At 50.4% G+C, this 20,443-nt stretch overlaps 1 protein-coding gene across 1 annotated transcript in view; it reads right to left on the bottom strand.

Annotated features, from left to right (window-relative positions):
• The window catches only part of LOC138165043 (translation initiation factor eIF2B subunit gamma-like), a 91,363-nt gene that overhangs the window by 3,843 nt on the left and 67,077 nt on the right, over positions 1 to 20,443 (bottom strand). The window contains exons 8-11 of the mRNA XM_069093140.1: positions 19,312 to 19,502; positions 16,238 to 16,315; positions 15,646 to 15,794; positions 2,320 to 2,423 (exon numbers count right to left, since the gene is read on the bottom strand). Of these exons, the coding sequence (XP_068949241.1) occupies positions 2,320 to 2,423; positions 15,646 to 15,794; positions 16,238 to 16,315; positions 19,312 to 19,502 (522 nt within the window). The remainder of the gene's footprint in view (positions 1 to 2,319; positions 2,424 to 15,645; positions 15,795 to 16,237; positions 16,316 to 19,311; positions 19,503 to 20,443) is intronic.

Raw genomic sequence — 20,443 nt, 5'->3', positions numbered from 1 at the left:
GCCGATGTGAAGGACAGGGAGATGGAGGAAGTTGTAGCACTGTGCCTCCTAGCTCAGTACCAGTGTCATGGCCAGCACTCTCCCAGTCCTGGGAAGACTGGGTCAGGACTGACAAGGACACTGAGTGGCTCCCAGCTGCTCCCAAGTCTATCTTAGCAGCTTCTGTGTGTCTAGCTCTGGGCTAGGTGCAAGGGATCCAAGGAGAGGCAATAAGACAATACGCAAACAACTACATACAAACAAGACTGACAAAGGAGAAACAGAGAAAATCACCAGGGGGTGAACAGCAGCATTAAGGGGCTGGGACTTCCTGTGGACCTAAAGGAAGCCAGGAGGCAGAGATAAGGAGAGAGACACACCAGGCAGGGGGCTCAGCCAGAGAAAACGCCTGGAGTCGGGAAGTGTCTTGTGCAAGGAACACAGAGGAAGCCAGGGAGTGTCTCCAGATCACAGAGAATGTGAAAATGAGTGTATGAGTGTGAGAGTGTGAGTGAGTGTGTGAGAGTGTGTGTGTGTGTGTGTGTGTGGAGGATGTAAGGTGTAAGAAGACTGAAAAGGTGTATGGGGAGACAGGTTAGGAAATGAAGAGTCTCAAATGACAAACAGGATTTATATTTGATCCTGGTGGCCACAGGGAGCCCCTAGAGTTTACTGAGTAGAGGGGTGAAATGTAGGCCTGAGCTGCACTTTAGTAGCTAGATGGAGAATGGGCTAGAGTGGGGAAAGACTTGGGGTACGCAGACCCCCTGGCATCCATTGCAACAATCCAGGCAGGAGGTGAGGAAGGCCTGCCCCAGGGTGAGGGCAGTGTCAGGGGAGAAGGAGGTGTGCTTGAGAGACATGCAAAGGTAAGATGCATAGGCCTGGGCAACAGCTTGGACATGGGGCGAGAGGGAGGAGTCCCAGATGACTTGCGGAGTGTGAGCCTGAGGGATGGAGAACAGTGCCATTTGCTATAGTCACTGGGAAGGGAAGAAGTAGGGGGGCAGCTCAGGGGGAAGCTAATGACTTCTGCTTTGGGCAAGTCTGGTTGAAGATAGGTACAGGAAGTTCAGTGCTAGATGTCTGAGAGGCAGCTGGAGATGGGAGACCAGAGGTCAGCATAGGGGTCAGTCCCAGTCTTGGAAAGCCAAGGCTTGGCCTGCTCGGCCGCCCATTCCCCCTTAGCTCTGGCATGCTAAAAGTAAACCCAGGCAGGCAGGCAGCTGCCAGGCTCTGGGCAGCGCAGGAAGCTGAGGAAGGGAGGGTGGCCCAAGCCCCAGGCACTGGCCCACCAGGGAGCTGGGGCCCCAAGAGGCAGCTCTGTGCACTGTTTATTCACTCCATTACATCCCCTAATTTAGAAACCCTTTACACCAAATGGGAAACAGCCCTTGGCTGCCCCAGAGCTGCTGCTCTGCTAGACTGGAAGGAAGCTGCTGCCTCTGGGAAAGCAGGGCTATGCGGCTGTGCTTTTCAAAGCATGGAGCATTTCAATACAAAAAGGAGCAAAGAAGGAGTCTCAAACTCAATGCTGGCAGAGAAAGCAAGAGCCAAAGCAAGCTGGTGGGAGAGTGGCCAGGGATGTTTGGCCCTAACACAAGCAATGAGGCTCTTTATTTCTGGAAGCATTGGAGACCCCCATTTCTAGGTCACTTAAAGACCAAGGATGAGCCATAGCTGGAATGTGGGGACCGCTGGTCAGCCCACACCATCTCCTCCTCCTTCTTCCTGGGTGGCTCTGTGCTGAGGGACGGCCTCAGGACACCTCTGCTTCTCAGAATCTTCCTTCTAGACCCAGATTAGAGCGAGAAGGGGTCTCCCCTGTGTGCAAACTCAGCCTAAGCACTGAAGGGAAGGATGATAAGGATGCTGTAGAGGAATTCCTGGGGAGATGCTGGACCAGACACCCCAGAGGTCCTGACTCTGAAATTCTTGAAGGGTTTAGGGAGCTCCAGAAGGAATATACTAGCACTACTGGGATTCTTTCCTGGGCACGTTTCCTCTCCTGGGGCTGGTGGGGGTGGGGGGCAGGAGGTATGCCTAGGTATACCTCCCTGGTAGCCATCAGCCCCTTAGCCACATATCTCTGACACTGCTGCAGCCATATTCCTAGAAGACTTTCCAAACAAGGCTGGTGAAGGTTAGGCAGGCCTGTTGCGAGCAGAATCTCCCTTACTTCAGACCCTGCCTCCCTCCCTGGCCCCCATTCTCCTTTCTGATGGCTGACATTGCACTGGACTGTGTGGCTTGGTAATTCCACCATGTCCTACAGACTCAGTTCCTTACCACCACCCCCAGCCCTAGCTCCAGCCCTTGTAGGCTGCTCCCAGGTCTTACCTTTGGCTTCTATCCGCTGACCGCTCCCAATGAGGCAATCTTTGACATCTGCACCTTTCTCAATAACAGCATTGTTACAGATCACACTGCCCTGGATGCTGCACCTGTAACATAGACACCTGGTCACCTGGGAGAAGCCTGAAGTGTCAGCAGGCCTGGGCTAGACTCAGGGTCAGTTCCCCCTCCTCCCTTTGGGGAGATCCAAACAAGTCCTGCATACAAGCGCATGTGTTTGTGTCCATGTGCGTATGCTTGTGCACACACCTGGGAGTCAGCCCAACTGGCAAAAGGCTAAATCCAGCTGACCAGCATAAAGTATGGGGAAAGCCTGAGTGGGGAAAGGGTCCAACTTAGACAGGACCAGGTAGGCCCTGGATTTCCAGATGGCACATTCCCCAGGAACCAGCAGGCTAAAGGAATGGGACAGATTCTAACTTCTGCCCATCAGATGCTTACCCTTTAACTAGACCCAAAAGTCAACCCAATACTACAATCTAGCCCTGTCTATACATAGCAATAGGGAGATAGCAAATTTGACATCTGTGCCAAACCCAATCTCCCTGTATTTGAGCCATTCAGTGAGGGCTCCCTGAATTGTACTATCATCCAGTCACCTCAGGAGAGGCTGCTGGCATGGAGGAGAAATGACCTTTATCACGCAAGTCAGTGTCACGTCCCAAAACCTCACCCCAATATCTCCATACTCCAAGGTTCCGACAGGCACAGAGCGAACCCAGAGCTCTTCAGGCAACTAAAGTGGTAACAGGGCAATCCTCAGACGAGCTGGGCTAAGACTCTCTCCCAATCCTGACTTGTGTGTGCATCTGGGAATATATCCACTTGACTCTCAATGTCTGACTCCCCACAGGAGTCACCTCTAAAGCCAGGGTCGAACGTGGAGGCTGCAGAGCCCTTCCCAGCACTGGGTGGGTCTGGGCAGCAGCCCTCCTGTGCTACATTCGAGCTGGGCAGGAGGCAGTGTGATGGTTTAGCACTGCCAGTTTGGATTCAGGAAGACCCAAGCCCTCATCTTGCCTCAAATACCTACTGATTCTCTAATGGTAGGCAAGTCATTGAATCTCTCTCAGCTCTCCATCTGTAAAATGGGGATATAATATGACCTGCCTCACAGGGCTGTGAGAAAAAAATGAGATAATGTACGTAAAGCCCTTTGTAAACTTTAAAGAGCTATATAAATATGAGTTATTATCAGCAGCCAAACAACTTGGGTTGAGATCCCAGCTTGGACACCTCTGTGATCTGGGGCAAGTCATGTAACACCTCTCTGGGCCTGTTTCCTCCTCTATAAAATGAAGGGGTCACACCAGACAGCCTCTGAGGACCTTCAGCTCCAAACCCAAGATCTGTGTATGTCCAAAGGAGAAGAGAGCTCGGCATGGGGGTTTATACCAGGAGTACAGATATATGACACACAGGGAAAAAAAGGGGAAGGGGCATTAGTGAAGGAGGGAGTGAAAAAAAGGAAGGGAGGAAATTGGCAAAGAGGCCTAGGGGAGGTTTACAAGGACTGAAGGTGCAGACCACCGAAGGAGACCCCCCGGAAACTGCCCCACTCTCAGGAAGGCCTAGTTTGCTGGCCAGCCTGGTGGGACCGCCGTTCCCCCTCCCCCCACCATTGTAAACAACAAACCTCAAAAGAAACCCAGAGACAAATGTACACAGTCTGTAACATTCCAGGCCCTTCTTTATCGCTGTTTTGTTTTTCTAAAAGGTCAGAGATTGCATGAAAGGGGAAAAGAGCCCCAACAGTCTTGTTCTTGTGTGGGCTGGGTGTGCCTGGCCTGCTCTGGGGGGAGGCCCAGCTAAGAAGTCTCCATCCCAGGACATACAAGCTGGGGCTTGGAGGGGAGAGTGAGCCCAGGCCTCCTAAACCCTACCTTGCCTCCTCTCTGTGGCAAAGCAGCAGAGCTAAAAAGCAAAGGCCATGGGAAGCATGGGGAAGGATGTAGTCCAGGGTCTGGGAAAATTCCCAAATGAGGCAGGAAGAATCCGGGAAGCAGAATGATGAACTTCCCAACTGAGAATGGCCTGCACCTTTCTTTCAAGGCCTGGCTCCCTCTGACTCAAGGGCCTGTAACTAGTCTGGCCCACGGCAGGGCAAGACCACCCTGGAGAGCAGAGGCTGGAAACTCTGGGCAAGCGATGTGTGCAGAGCGGAGATGGGAAGAAGGGACTGTGGTGCCCACATGTGCAGCGCCAGCAGGAATTCCAAATCCAACCCCTAATTACTCCTCCCCAAGTTGGTTTGGAGCGCTACAATGAAAATGACGAACATTTCTGGAAGGAAAGGCTCAAATAATTGAGGTCGAGGCCTCAAGACTGCTCAGACCCAGGAAAGATAAGCACGGGGAGGCCCTGGGGTCCCAGGTTGGCTACAGGGCAGGTCTTTTATGAATGGAGGTCCTGAGGGCTGGGCTTATTGCTTGTTTCATCCAGTTAAGCAAACCATCACGCTGCCCTGGGGGCCCAGGAATGAGTGAGTCACCTAACAGGAGACCAGGCAGATCCAGAGAGCCACAGCCAGGCAGTGGGAAGACTGCAGAGTGGCTGAGGCTGGGAGCTGGGATGGTTATACACATGCCCCCCTGGTCTTAACTCACACTGACCCTTGGGAGAGGTCCTGAAGCCCAAAGGAACTCACGAAAAATGATGGAGCGCCATCTAGGCTCTCCATGTTGGTGTCATTCTTGACTCTTTCCTCATCTTCCCTCCCCATATCCAAACTGCTGCCCAGTCTTGTTTCTAGGTTTACTCAACATTTACTAAGCTCCTACTATGTGCCACATATTGCGCTAAGTGCTGCCCCCATGACCCTAAGGCTCACAAAGTTACTCCCTGGTCCCTGGATCAAGACAACAGCCTTCTCCTTAGGCTCCCTGTCTCAAATCTCTCCTTAGTCCAGTCCACATGTCTGCCAAAGTCAAAGTCCCATATTTTAGTGTAAACATTGGTATTGCTCTCTGTTTTATTTCTCTTTTTAAAATATCACCTCCATTTTTTAATGTCCCTCCTCTTCCTCAAACTCATCCCTTGAAACAAAGGATCAAAAAGAGAGAAAGGCCACTGAGCCAGCCCAGCCATGCCCTGTACACTATGGAATGTCCCTTCACTGGAGAGAAGGCCATTTTCCTCTCAGCCCTTCTTCAAGGAGAAAGTAGGTTTGCAATTGTTTCTTCCACAGACACCATGTTAGCGGTCACTGCCTGACTCTACACATTTCCCTCCCCATGAGTTCTTGGGGCTTCCCATGCATCTAGGAAATTTTCATATTTATAATTTCTAACAGCTTAATAGGAAATTCCATTCCACTTATGAACCACAACAATCGATGGGTAATGACTTTGTTTCCAGTTCTTTGTTGCCACAAAAAGTCCTGCTATAAATATCTGGTTCTATGTGTGGCCTTTAGATGTGACTTAAACTATGTGGTGAGATTCAAAGGGTTTGGACATTTTAGTCACTTTTAAAATGCAATTTCAAACTGTTTTTCAGAGCGGTCAGGCCAATTCACAGCTCCACCAACAGTGTATTAGGGGGAGCTTCTTCTCACAACCCCTCCAACAACGATCATTTCTACTTTTTTGGCCAATTTGCTGGGTATGAGATGAAACTTTAGAGTTTACCTCATTTACATTTCTCATATTGGCGCCATCTTTCATATGGTTAATAGTTTGAAAATTCTTTTTTTGGATTACTTGTCCTGGAGAATGGTATTTGGTCTCAGGATAGTTGGGTTAGTTCCTTAGATAAGCTGCTAGCTATCAGACCCTTAGCTGGGACATCTGCTGCAAAAATGTTCCCCTGACAATTAACAGCTTTCCTTCTTATCCTAGCTGCACTGATTTTGTCGGTACACAAGTTTTTCCCAAACTGGTATTCCACAAGCATAGATCTGCTCACTCTCCTATTCCAGAAACTCCAGTGGCTCCCTATCGCCTCCAGGCCCAAATAAACACTCTCCTTTTTGGCACTTAGAGACTTTCACAATCTGGCTCCCACCGATTTCCATACTCCCTTCCCTCAATATTCCCACAAACTGGGCTCCTCACCGTTTCCCCATCCAGGACATTCAATTTTCTACTTTCATGCCTTTGTACAGGCTGATCCCCAAGCCTGGAATGCATCCATCCTTCACCAAGATTCTGGTCAAGCCCCACATCCTAGTAATTCCTGCACTTCCCCTATCCCAATTACTTTGCATATATTTTGTATTGACTTATCTGTGTCCATGTGGTTTTCCCTGGGAGAATAAGCTTTCTAAGGATACCCAGCAGCACCCAGTGCCTTGCCCACAGCAGGGACTTAGTCAATTCATACTGAATAAATGGGATTTTCTCTTCTGCTTAAAAACCTTGAGTAGCCATTGATGCCTAGAAGAAAGTCCACATCAGACTAGTAACAAGACCCTCTAAAAAGGGCCAAACACTAACATGGCAGAGGGTAAAGACCCCTGGATCCAGGTTCACACTCTGGGGGAACAATGACATTAGACTACACAAACTCTCCCATCTCTTTCCCCCTCCTGGTTCTGCTCCTACCTGTTTGATGGCTCCTCCTTTCTCTTTCTCTGATTCCTGTGATCTTCATCCAGGCCATGCCTGTTAACACTGGGCATCCCCCAAGGCTCTGTCCTAGACCCTCTATACTCACACTTAGTGATCTCATCGATTCCCATGGATTTAATTATCATCTCGAAGCAGATGATTTCCAGATGTGTATATATTCCCAGCCCTAACCTCTTTCCTGACCTCCCTTCCCACATGACCAACTGCCCTTTGAACATAAATTGGATACCTGATGTCCTAAACTGAATTCCTTAATTCCCCCATCTTCCCAATCTGCTGTCAAATCTTGTTATTTCTACCTTCACAACATCTCTCCTATTCATTTCCTTCCTTTCACTCACAAAGTGACCACACCTCTTGCGTGGACTATAGCAAGCGTGGCTTATAACATCACTCTGGTTGGTCCCCCAGCTAAAGTGCAGGTTGGACCATGTCACTCTCCTATTCAATAAACTTCAGGGCCTCCCTATTACCTTTAGGATCAAGTATAAAGTCCACTGTTCTGCACTTAAAACTCTTTACAATTCCTACTTAGCTAGTATTTTCCTGTACTACTTCCCTCCACACACACCATGAACCAGCCACACTGGCCTTGCTGCTATTCCTGAACACAGCACTCCACCTCCCATCTCCCTGCCTTTGCACTGGCTGTCCTGCTTGAAATGCCTTTCTCCCTTACCTTACCTCTTGACTTTCTTCAAAATTCAGCTCAAGGGGCGGCCAGGTAGCACAGCGAGTAAGAGCACCGGCTCCAGTGTCGGGATGACCTGGAGATCGAATCCAGGCTCAGACTCTTAGCACCCACCCAGAAACACCTGGCCGTGTAACCTTGAGCAAGTTACTTAACCCCAATTGCTTAAAAAAAAATTCAGCTCAAGCACCTTTCTCTCCTCCCCACCAGTCCCATCTCTCTGAGATGATCTTCCAACTACACTGTAGAGATACATATTTCACACAGTTATTTCCATGCTATCTCTCCCACTGTAATGTGAGTTCGCTGAAGGCAGGGGCTGTTTTTTGCCTTTCTTTGCATCTCTAGCACTTAACACAGTAGGCATTTAAGAAATACTTGATGACTGACAAATCATGTCATCCTATGAAGATGAAGAAAGACATATTGGAAAACATGGTTCAGGAGTAAGAAATGACAAAAATTTAGAGATGAGACAAGAAGCCACAAAGATATATCAAACATATCATAGTCAGACTTGGGCTTTAGGAAAATCACTTTTGCTACTAAGTGGAGTAAGAATTGTAGTGGGAAGATAGCTGTGTTAGAGAGTTCAATGAGGTTATTGCAATAATCTGAGTGAGAAGTGATACGGGTGGTGGCTGTATGCATGGAGATAAGAGAACATATACAAGAAGTGTGGTTAAGGCATAAGCGACACAATGTGGAGGAAGTATGAGTGAGGATTTGAAAACAGAGAAGTCCAGGTTACTGGATGATGGCAGCCTTGACAGTATCTGGTTAGTTGGGAAAAAGAGAGGCTTTGAGGGGAATGAGGAGGAGGTCTGTTTTTGAAATATTGAGTTTGAGATGCCTACAGGAAAAAAGGGAGTTGCTGATTCAGGACAAGAGGAGAGGAGGGGAGAGGAGAGAAGAGGATAGAAATAGAAATCTGGAAGTCCTCTGCATAGAGATAACTGAATCCATGGGAACTGATGAGATCACCAAGTGAAACAGTATAGAAGGAGAAGAGAAGAGGGCCTAGGAGAGAATCCTGGAGGGACATCCATGGTTAGTGGTCATGATCTGGAAAAGGAGACAGAGGAAAGGTCAGACAGGTAGGAGAGAACCAGGAGAGAGCAAGGTGACAAAAACCAAGAGAAAAAAAGAGTATCTAGGATGAAAGGATGATGAGTAGGCGTAAAGGTTGTAGGGAGGTCAAGAAGGACAAGAATGGTGAGAAAAGGTAATTAACTTTGTCCATTAAGAACTGGAAACTTTGGAGAGAGCTGTTCTAGTGGAAAGATGAAGTTGGAAGCCAGATTCCAAAGGATTTAAAAGAGTGATAGGAGCAGAAATGAAGAAAGACTGTGTTCTCAAGTCTGGCCACAAAAGTGAGGAGAGAACAGCTAATGAGGATGGTTTGATCAGCTAAGAGTTTTTTTTTACAGATGGATGATGAAAGGGCCTATTTGTAGGCAGCAGGGAGAGACTGAAGATTAGTGAGGGTAGAGATTACAATGGCAGGTAATCTGATGGAGAAGAAGGGGATGGGATCAAGAGCACTTATAGAGGGGTTGGTCTTGGTGAGGAGGATGGGGCAGAAGTAAAGAAGGAGATAGTGGGAGAAGACATCTGAGCAATGTGAGATGAGGACGAGCAGAAAATGGGAGTTCTTGAGGAATGGCCTCACCTGGGAAGCTAGGCAGAGGGGTGGGGTGAGACACATGAGGAGACATGAACCAGGCTGACAACTTGGCATCATCATCCTTTCCTTACTTTGACTTATGCCACATATCCAATCAGTTTCCAAATCTTGTCTTTTCTATCTTCACATCTCAATATACAGCATCCTCCTTGGGAGACAAGGATAGATGAACTGCGCTCTGTACCCCTGGTTCCCCATTGACTGGGGATTCTGAAGGAACTTATTTGTGAAATGGACATCTTCAGATTCAGTGCTTTTACTTTTGTCTATTTCTCATTTTACACGGTCAACAGTTTGTTTAAATAGGTTATGGGGATATGCTATAAATGCAGGCAGTGTCTTCTTGTCTTTACACTCTTAACCTCTATTTATAATGCTCTAAGCAGCCAATGATCTGGCTTCACCCAGATGCTTATTCTGAAATAGTTCTGGATCAGTAACCACCGGTTTTTGTCTGTTGATAAAGAGGCGATTTGATGTTTGTTTGTTTGTTTTTTTAAGCAATCAGGGTTAAGTAACTTGCTCAAGGTTACATGGCCAATTATTTCTGGGTGTGGTGCTGAGTGTCTGAGCCCGGGATTCGATCTCCAGGTCATCCCGACACTAGAGCCGGTGCTCTTACTCGCTGAGCCACCTGGCCACCCCTGCAATTTGGTGTTTTATGATTTTCTGCACTACTAGTCCATCTGTCCATTATCTTCTGCCTCTTCTCATGGAATATAAGCACAAGGCTTCTCAGTGAGCTACAAGCTCTTCTTTTCTTCCTGGCCTTCTCAAACATGATTCCATCAATGCTCTCTGCAATCCAGCCACAATGGCCTGTGTGCTTGCCTTGGCACCAGCACTACTCCAGACCTGGAATGCTGGTCCTCTTCTCTGCCCACTGGAATGCCTGGAATTTCCTTCAAGCCTCAGCGTGTGCCACCTTCCACTGGAAGCCTCTCCTGGTCCCACAGCTGCCCATGCTCTCCCTCCCCAAAGCTTGGAATTAAGTTTGTATATATGACATATATACTTACATACGGACAAGATTTCTCCCCTATGAGAAACATAAGCTATTAGGCCTAGGCCCTAGACTGGTCCTCCCTTGTAGTCTCAGCACTTAGCACAGGGCCTGGGATAGGCCCATATTCAATGATCTTTTTCCTCCCTTAACCTAGAATCTATTGCCTCTGTCTTGCCCTGGGTCTACCTTCTCTCAGAATCCTGACTATCTGGATCTGTGCTGCTGAATCAGCTGGGAGACCTTGTCAGTACCTCACAGAATATTTCTCCTTCATTGTCTACAACAGATGCTGGTGCATACCATGCAAACGTCTTCATGGGAACCACAAGCCAAGGTCATGGCATCAGAGAAACTCATGTGTCCTGTACCACACTTATTGTGTAACTCCTTCATTTACTTCCTGGAGGAGAATCGGTGATACAAGTGACTTGGAAAGTGTCTTGGACTTTTGTCTTCTCTCATTTACAGTCAGGGATGACTTGGTTCAGTTTGCTCCCTGGCTGCTGGGTAGAGGCCTCCCATTTGGAGTACTGGCTGCAATGTGTCCTATGCTTGATGGGTATGTGGGCACCCAAGGGAAGGAGGGGCTGTTGAAAGAGAATGAGAAAATTTGCCTGTTTGCAAAAGGGCTCGTCTTAGCTTCGGCCCATAGTGTGGCTGCTTCTAAGGCAGAAGCCCTGGGCTCAGAAGAAAAGGGGGTCCGTTCTAGCCAGCCTAGAAGGATCATGGGACAAGGAGGACCAGAGTGCTCTGGAGTTCTGGGGAAGGAGGTCCACTTCCAGGAGACTACACACTGGTGTCTTCTGAGCTGAGGAACACTGATAGCCAAGGAGGGAAGGGAAGGAGGGCATTCTAGACAGAGGGAAAAGTCTGAACAAAGATATGGAAAAGGGAGGCTAAAAATCAAATTCAAGGGAAGAGTGAGCAGTTCAGTTTAGATACAACTTGGGGCAGTATAGCAGGAGGTAAGGCAAAAAAGTCTGTTTGGATCCAGACTATGGTGGGGCTTCAATACTGGAATCAAGTATTTATATTTTACTTAAGAGGAAATAGGGAGCCACTAAGGGTGCTTGAGCAAGGCAGCAACATGATCAGTAGTGCATTAGGAAGATTACTTTTGGCAGGATAGACTTGAATGGAGAGGGTGGCAATGAGAGATGTCTAGATAAGAGATGATGAGTCAAGGTCTGAACTTGCCCTGGCAGCTCACAGATGCACTAGGATCACAAACAGCGTCATCCTGTCTGGCTCTGCAGGCTGTGCTCTGCCAACCTCAGAGCTGACAGGCACACAGCTCTCCATGTGAGCAGGGGCAGTGACTGCTGACTGTTGGGGCAGGCATGGTGTCACGGGCACCAGCCTCAGCTCTGGGGCGACCTTACGTGGATGGGTAAGGAAATGACACGGCATACTTGGAATCAGCCCCCTCTTTAGTGTGGCTCCTCCCAGCTCTAAGGGGGAATAATCATCTCGGTGTGCCTGTCACTGCAGCCCTTCACACGGGACTCTCTCCCCTTCTATTTCACAGACTTCCACGATGCTGTAAAGAAGGTCAATGGGACCCAGTCTGGATGCTTACGCATCTTCTGGGGGGATTCATTATTAATTCCTTTCTCTAGTTTTTGGTCTTGAAACTCAGTAAATTTTCCCATTTGAGAGTCAGACAGCTTGGAATTGAGACAAAAAAGCACAGGCTATGGGAACCACACATCTCTGCAAATCCAGACCCTCTCCCTCTAATGCTTAGCCCAGATTTAATAGCTGAAGGGTGATTAGTCTTCAGATGACTACATTTTAATTACTTTTTCCAAAATTACTTGAGCCATGTAAGAATTACCATGAGTAATTAAAATTCAAATGACACCCAATAATTGAGTGAAGCCCACTGGGCATTGCAGGATGCCTGATCTTATCATCTTGCACAAATGGGTAATCTCTAATGAACACCCCAGTCATTAGCTACATGGGCTGTGGACAGCCTTTTAGGCCCAAAGAGAGCAGCCAGCTGACATTCCCCGTTTCCTTGGTCATGGCCTGTTCTGGCCTGGCAGGGAAAGCTACTCTGAGTTATATCCAACAGGGTAATGAATGGGCCAGGAGTACATTGGGCATTTTCATGCCAGGCCCTGGGACGGAGCAGTGCCTGAGGTAAGAAAAGGCAGGGCCCCCGGTAAGTCCCTCACAAAGCCTGGGGCCTATGTGCGGAAAGTTACACTGAACACAATGCAGAAGGAAGTATCAAAGATACACATTCCACATCTGGAGTGGAGAAAACTCACCATGACAAAAACATGGAGAAGAGCTGAAGAAGTGGCCTGGCTTCTAAACAGTTTGCTTTTCATTGCTGTTTGTGAGGTCCAGGCTGACCTCAGGAAGCATGGCAGCTGGCAGGGCCAAGAACAGTCAATGCCCATTTATAGAACACTGCGCAGACCCGTCTTGTGACTGCCCTTCAGGGCACAGGCACAGGAGCTCAGCTTCCACCCGTGTGAGGTGCAGCCAATGGGACTGTAAGCTGCACCATGGGGCACTGGGCCCAGGACTGGAGAGACAACAAGACCACTGTCTTCTCCTCTGGTCAAGCCACACCTCGAAGATAGTGCTGAGTTCTGGGGGGCATCATTTAGGAAGAACACTGATAAGCTGGAGGATCCACAAAGGAAACCAGGAAGGTTGAGAGGTCATGAGGACACCCTGGTGTCTTTCTTGGAGACTGTCTCCTGGCCATCACTCGTCTGTACATAGCTCTTCACAGGCTGTCTCTACCAGGTGCGCTCTGAGTTCCCTGAGGCGGTCTTTCTTTGTATCTCCAGTGCTTAAAATGGTGTCTGGCATATGGCAGGTGCTTAATCAGTGCTTTACTGACATGCTGAGAAGACCTGGAAGGACTGTCTAAGGGGCCGTCCTGTAGATTTATTCAGCTTGGTCCCCAAGGACACTGGGTACAAGTTCAGAGGTGGACTTAGGCTTGATGTATCATTGAAAACAAAGCTGTCTCAGAGTGGAAGGGGCTGTTGTCCCCTTGGAGGGGACATGAAGAAGAGATGCCTATTCTGCTGAGTTCTGTTTTTAAGTATAATACATTTGGCCCTTGAGTTTCAGAGCTGTGCTGCTTGTCCCTTTTGCCCCATACACTTCTTTATTTTGGCATCACTATCACTGACCAAACCCTCCCTTGTAACCAGTAAGAATAATGAAGTCAAGAAATCCCATCCACTGGCCATATCCAAAAAGTTCCGTCCCCTTCTGCTCTCTAGGCCCTCTGCCAAGGGGAGGAGAACCCCACATAAACAAGCTGGGGGAAACAAGGACTAACAACTGGGGGGGCTGCAGAGATCTCTTGTGGGAGGCGGCCCCAGAGTGGAACCTTCTAAGAGGCTGAAAAGAGGAGGGAGCAAAAGTACTCTGTAAGATGTCCCAAGGACTCATCTACTCTCTGCTCAAAGACCTCCAGTGACAGGGAACTCACTGCCTCCCAAGGCAACTAGCTAATTATATTTTATGACAGCTCCAACGGTAACTGTTCTTTATCTGGAGCTGCAATCTAGCCCCGCCCTCCCGGTCTAATTCCTGTCCTCCATGGCAGCCCTTCAAACAGCTGCAGGCAGCTGCCATCTACCTCCTAGTCTTTCCTTCTCCAGGCTAAAGAGCCCAGGTCCTTCAAGGGAGCCCCTCCTGGTACAGACTGCTCTCTGCGTGCCCTGCAGCTTGCCCAGGGTGCCCAGAACAGAACATAATCTTGGAGGGGAGGCCAGAGGCTCACTGATGGCAGAGATGGAGGCATCTGTCTCCAGGGGCAGACACACCTGCCATCTCGGACATCCAGGCTGCAACAGCTTTCCTAAGGCCTAGTCCCAGGCAGGTTAGACTGGTGTTTTTCTTTAAGCGGAACTGAAACTCTCCTTCAAACTTGATTGGCTGATGTTGCTGATGTGGCTTCCTGCTCACCTGAGGACAGCAGGCTACAAAGGGCTTTTGACCCAGGACCGACAGCCTGACTGATGGCTGGAGGCCATGCTCAGTGAGTCATGAGATGCACTGCTTTGGCTAAGGAAGCCTCCCGCTGAATGACCCACAAGCATCTCATTTTGTTCCCATGTCCATGCTCTGGCCTGAATCATGACCAGTGGGGGCACCTGTCCATGTGCTTCCACCCACCCCTCCCAGAACATCCACCAAGCCCCTGGAGGGCCTCCTGTCAGGTGTATGTGGGGCACATTTGTGCAATCAGTACCCTTCTCTCTGATCACACACTGCTCCAACAAGCTCTAAGCCGCCCCCCATTTTAACCCTTTCAGAGAGCAGTTCACGGCTCATACCCATGCATCATCCCTGGATGGAAACAAAGGGTGAGGACAACTAACATTCATAGAGAACTCTTCACAAACACCGCCACAAGCGTGACTCTCACAGCCAGCCTGGGAGGCTGATGCTACTGCTGCCCCCATTTTACAGATGAGGAATCGGAGGCAGTCAGAGGTGAAGTGACTGGCCCTGGGTTATACAGCTGGGGAACTATCTCAAGCAGGATCTGAACTCAGGTCTTGCAGGCTCCGGGCCTGGAGTTCTCCCCATGGTGTCTCTCGGCTGCCTCTAGATAAGCATTAGGACGGGCTCCTCACAGGCAGTAGAGCCAACTAGAGCCAGCTGTCACCTTAGGGAGATGGAGAGGGAGCCCAAGGATGCAGTGAGAGGCCTTCAGCCTGGGCCCAGGAAGCTCCAGTCCCCTGACCCCAAGCCCCTTCTGCCTCTGCTCCCTGGGACTGAGCAGAGCTAACACCTTCCTAAGAGGCTTTCAAGGCCTCGAGGCCAACAGTCACCTTCCCTCTGAGCCCTGTGCATCTTGGTCATCCCCTGTTGTGTTCAGTTTGTTAGCTTTGCACTGAAGAGGATGCCAAGAAGTCAAGCCAATCGTTTTAGAAGACACAAGCCCCCGAAGCCCAGCCCCAACCCCTTACACTGAACTGTGCTTCCCCTTCTAAAACAAAGACCTTTAAAACCCTATTATGAAGACAGTAGAAGAGGACCTATCCCAGACTCCCCCTTAAATCACAACATTTTCCTTTGAAAGCCAGCCCATTTCATAGGGATCAGCTACATGGCTGGCAGCTCCTCCTGAGGCGGCAGGTCTGCCACGGTGCTCCTATGGTTCACTGTAGTTGCTGGGCCTGCCCTGGCCCATGCTGGTGTTACTGGACCCCATATTGTACATCACTCCAGGAAGGGCTCCAGACCAAGAAAACCAGTGGGGGAAGGGGGAAGCAAGGGGTTCTGTTTGCTGCTTCCAGGGCCTATGAATGAGGGCAGCCCAGGGCCTAGCCCAGAGTGAGACTGATGGGATGGGGACAGGACCTACCCTTCCTCAATGGTGACAGAGTTCATGAGCACAGAGTTGGTGATTTTCACTCTGTCTTTTATGAGGCAGCTGGACCCAAGGATGGAGTGTTTAATGGAGGTCTTCTCACCCACCTGCACAGATGGGCCAATGATGCTGTCAGGCTCAACCTGCAGAGAAGCACAAAGGATGCCAGCCATTCCTCCTTTTCCATCTTCCCCAACCCCTGCTCCCCTGCCCAGATCTCCAAGCTGGAATCTGGTGTGCCCTTTCCTGAGGGTGGGGGTCGTGGGGTCAGGGTTTGGATCTGTCAGGGCCTCCCACTCCCTAGGACAACACTTGGCAGATTGACTAAGAGAGAAGCAGGAAACCTCAGCAGGCAACAGCTGCTGTATTCTGTCTGCTAGCGGCTGGTTCCACGGCCAGGGCAGAAAGGGAAAGGCCAGGTCCAGGCTTCCCCCAGCCCCCCCAACCAGGCCACACTGCCCCCTGAGCCTCGAGGCTTAGTTACACCAGGGACTTCCCTCTGCTCTGCTGGGTGCCAGGCTTGAGACCTTCCATACCAGGGACAGCCTGCTGCTGTGAGGTGGGCCAGGGGTCATAGCACACTCACCAGGGCCTGATCAGAGATCTGTGCAGACGGGTGAAGCAAGGCTTCCTCGGGGCAGAGACGAGGCAGCAATCTGGGGATCTGAAGAAGGAAAGGGAGCATCCTATGACTCATGCGGGGGAGCAGCTGCTGGGTTGGAAGCCCCCTAGACCCTTCCTTTCACATCTCTCATTTTGTTCTGTGTTGGCTCATCAGACTATAGGATTTAAGGAGAGATGAAAGGCCCTTGGAGACCAGTCATCTAACCCAACCCTCTTATCCCTGGGCCCTAAAGAGGTTTGGTGATGACTGGCCCAAAGGCCCAGAGCTGGGCTTGGCCTCCAGGCCATCAACTGCCTTTCCAGCTCCTCAGTATAGAGCTTATAGAGAACTCATTGTTTACACGTTGTCTGTTGTCTCCACTGAGAAGGCTGTGAGCTCCTGGAGGGCAGGGCCTGAGTTGATACTTTTCTCTGTATATCCAATGCTTAGTACAGTACCTGGCATGCAGTAAGAGCTTAATAAATGCTTGTTGGCTAACCTTCCCACCCCCACACCAAAATCCTCTTGTTGAGCCTGGAGCAGGCAGCTGAGTCTCTAAGGGACAAGGCGGAGCTGGGATTGCCCAGTGGTGGACATGCCTAGCATAGACATGCCCTGTCACTGGATGAGAAGGGGGATTCTTCCACTGGGGATTCCTCCCCCACCCAAAAGGAGGCCTTTCCTGCTTCTCTGATCACAGGGGCACTGGCGAAGTCTTTGGGAGAACAAAACCAGCAGTGCGACCCTGGACAAAGGTCACTGCCCCTGCTCTGTAGAAGAAGCATAATGAGGCTTCTAAGGTGTTTCCAGGTCTGACATTCCCGCCTCCTCAGAGTCCACAGCTCAGCCCCACAGACCCCCACAGACCTCAGCTCATGGACTGGCTGGTCTCCTGTGCTCTGATGGAGCTCAGAGCCCAGGAAGCACATGAGACAGTGCCACAGAAAACGATCCTGAACACAGCTCTGTGGTGAGAGGCTCAGAGCAGCACCAGGCCAAGGCCTCCCTTGGTGAGTGCTTCCTGCCAAGGGGGTAAGGAAGGTCTCCTCAGGGAGGGGGCAAGCAGTATAGGTTGAAAGGATGACCAGAAATCCAACCAGCAAAGGGGACACTGTAGCCATGAGGAGCAAGACAGACACTACACTGTGGGTTTGAAGGCTGGGTAAGCCCTTCATCTTCTCAGGCCTGGATCCCTGCAGTAGTTGCTGCTAGGCTGCCTGCTACCCTCCCTCCCATTCAGCCAGCAAAATCACCTTCCTAAAGCACAGGACCGGACTATGTCAGCCCTGCCTTCATCCAATAAACTCCAGTGGTTCCCTATCACCTCCACGAGCAAATAAAAAAATCTCTTTTGGCTTTTAAAGTTCTTCCTAACCTGGGCCCTGCTTACCTTTCCTGTCTCCTACAGTCTAGTAACAATGGCTTTCTGGCTGCTCTCTGCACAGGACCCTGCATGTCCCAACTCTGTGCCTTTTCTCTGGCTGTGTCCCTGCCTGGCATGCCCTCCCTCCTCATCTCTGCCTCCTGGCTTCCTTCAAGTCCCAGCTCAAACCTGACTTTCTATAAGAAGCATTTTCTCGTCCCGGTTGCCTGCTTCCTTCCCCCACCCACTCCCTGCTGGTGCCTCCTCTCTGAGATGACCTTCCATCTACCCTGTGCCCATCTTGTACAGAGCTGTTTGCTCATTGTTTCCCAAATGAGAAGGTAAGCTCCCTGAGTGCAGTAGCTGCTTTTATTTGTTCACCTTTCTTTGTGTACCCAGGGCTTAGTACAGGGTCTGGAACATTGAGTAAGTTCAGCTGCCCTCTCACTCTGGACAGTCCATCTGCCAAGCCAGCCAGCCCCTTCTCCCACTGCTAAGCTCCTCCTGGGGCCTCTGTGCTGGGGACAGGGTCTGTACTGTCACATGCTGCCAGCCCCTGACCTCTCTCCCTTTGCATGCTGCCTTCCCCCATTAGACTGTGAGCTCTCTGAAGGCAGGGACAGACTCTTTTCCTTTGCTTTTGTATCCCTAGGGCTTGGGACAGGGCCTAGGGCAGAGTCAGAGCTACATAAATGCTGGTGGCCTTCTGGATAAACATGCACAGAGTGCAAGGAAGGGATGGCTGAGATGAGGAGGCTGCTGGATGGGGGACGGTCTCCAGGGTCAGGCCAAAGGGGGTGAATGTCTCTGGTGGACAACGGAGGGCCCTGAAGATTTCTGATCAGGGCAGAGATGGGCCAAGGTCCAGTGTGAGAGCACAGGTAGGTCAGTGTGTGCGTGTGCGTGTGCATGTGCATGTGCCTGTGGAGCTTTGGACCCACAGGCCAATTAACTAATTGGAGAGAAAGGCAGAAGGAAAGGGGAGGTTCATGGACAGCCAGAGTCTCAAGGCTTACAAGCCACTCTTTACAGCAACTTCCAGAGCTGGAAGGGACCCAAGGAGCTGAACCCAGCATTCCTCCCCTCAGCTCCACCTTGGGCCACCTTTCCCTGCTAGGATAGCCTTTCTGACTCGCAGCCTAAATCTGCCCCCTGCACTTGGACCCCCTGCAGAGCCTGGGCAGGACCAGTACTAAGCTTTCTTCCAGGTGGGAGCTTTTGTCACTGTCCACCTCTGAGCCTCAGTTTCTTTATCTGTAAAATGAAGGGGTTGGACAGATGGTCTCCTAGGTCCCTTCCAGCTCTAAATCCTACAATTCTAGGAAGAGTCAGAACCTTCTGCTGGTAAGGGTCCGACCCTTGTACCAGCCCCGGGGCAGCCTCTGAGGACCCTCAGAGCTCTGGAGAGCTCCGTCCTCCCCACGGAAGCCTGTTGTGCCCTGTTAGAGTGTCTCCTTGCCTGCTCCTAATGTCTCCACATAGAGGAGCTCTGGCCAGGTCAGGCAGACAAGGCCCCTCCACGCAGACCACTGGGGTGCTAGAGCTTGGCACTTTGCCCCAGCTGGCCTCTGGCTCTTCCCAGCAGTCTCCCTGCCTGCTCTGACATGCCCACTGGGGTTTCTGAACACAGTGTGAGGGGAAGCCGGGCAAACATGCCTCCCTCCTCAGGAGGGCCGATGACTCATCCTCTTACCTGCTTGTTGGCTTCGATGTACAGCCCCAGGGTGTTCACTCGAGAGCACACCCCCCCTTTCATGACATGGACGTAGCAGCTGACTCGGCCTCTAGCGAAGGCTTCCTGCTCATCCCCGTGACAATCCTTCCAGTAGGTATTAGTGGGTTCCACAGCCAACAGGTCATTGTCCTTTATGAAGCTATGAATATCTATAGGAGACACGGGCAGAGGGAAGAGAAGGCATCAGCTGGGAGAGCAGGGCAGGTGTTCACTGAGAACTCCTCCCCTTGTCTCTCCGAGCAGGCAGACTGCCCACAAGCCTCCCTCCTAGAGGGACACAGGGACAAGAAGCCTTCTGATATCTCTGGGAAGTGATCAGCACAAATGACCTGTCCACGGCCACCCAGATAGAAGATGTCTGAGGCAGGATTTGAACCCATATCCCCCGATGCCAAGCCCCATGCCCTGTCCATTACACCACTCTGCCTCCAAGTAAAGCTTCACCTCCCACCTTTATAAGGAAGGGAGATTATAAAAACAACTCCCACATGGGTGATGATTCATTTAAAGAAATAAAGCAAATCTCAAGGAGGGAAAATTCAGCAGGCAGCCTGGACATTAACTGGAGCCCATTTGGTATATCCGTGCAGCTGCCTATTGGCAGACTGCAGGCTCCTTCATTTCTGACAAAGATTTTCCCTCCCCTATTAAACTTAGGAAGGCCTCAGAGCTCTGAACGCAAAAGCTGGGGACAATTTCTAGAACTTGTTTCTGGGACTGGGAGAAAGGCCTCCTGGGGCTCTGGCTGCACATCTGAGCCCTTAGCCCCATCAAGGTCCCTCCACAACCAAACCAGCCTGCAAGAATGTGGGCAATGGCCCATACCCTATGGGAGAGCCCCAGAACCAGGAGAGCCCACTTAAAAACCAGGGCAGCCATCAATTGAGGAATGACTGAACAAGTTGTGGTTTATGAATATAATGGAATACTATTGTGCTATAAGAAATGATGAGGGGGCGGCTAGGTGGCGCAGTGAATAGAGCACTGGCCCTGGAGTCAGGAGGACCCAAGTTCAAATCTGGCCTCAGACACTTGACACACTTACTAGCCGTGTGACCTTGGGCAAGTCACTTAACCCCAACTGCCCTCC

Source organism: Petaurus breviceps, unplaced genomic scaffold (assembly GCF_028583685.1).
Source record: "Petaurus breviceps papuanus isolate PSGF00001 unplaced genomic scaffold, PetGlider_PUasm1.0 207, whole genome shotgun sequence".
Taxonomy (NCBI): domain Eukaryota; kingdom Metazoa; phylum Chordata; class Mammalia; order Diprotodontia; family Petauridae; genus Petaurus; species Petaurus breviceps.
This window is presented reverse-complemented; position numbering and strand designations above follow the sequence as displayed.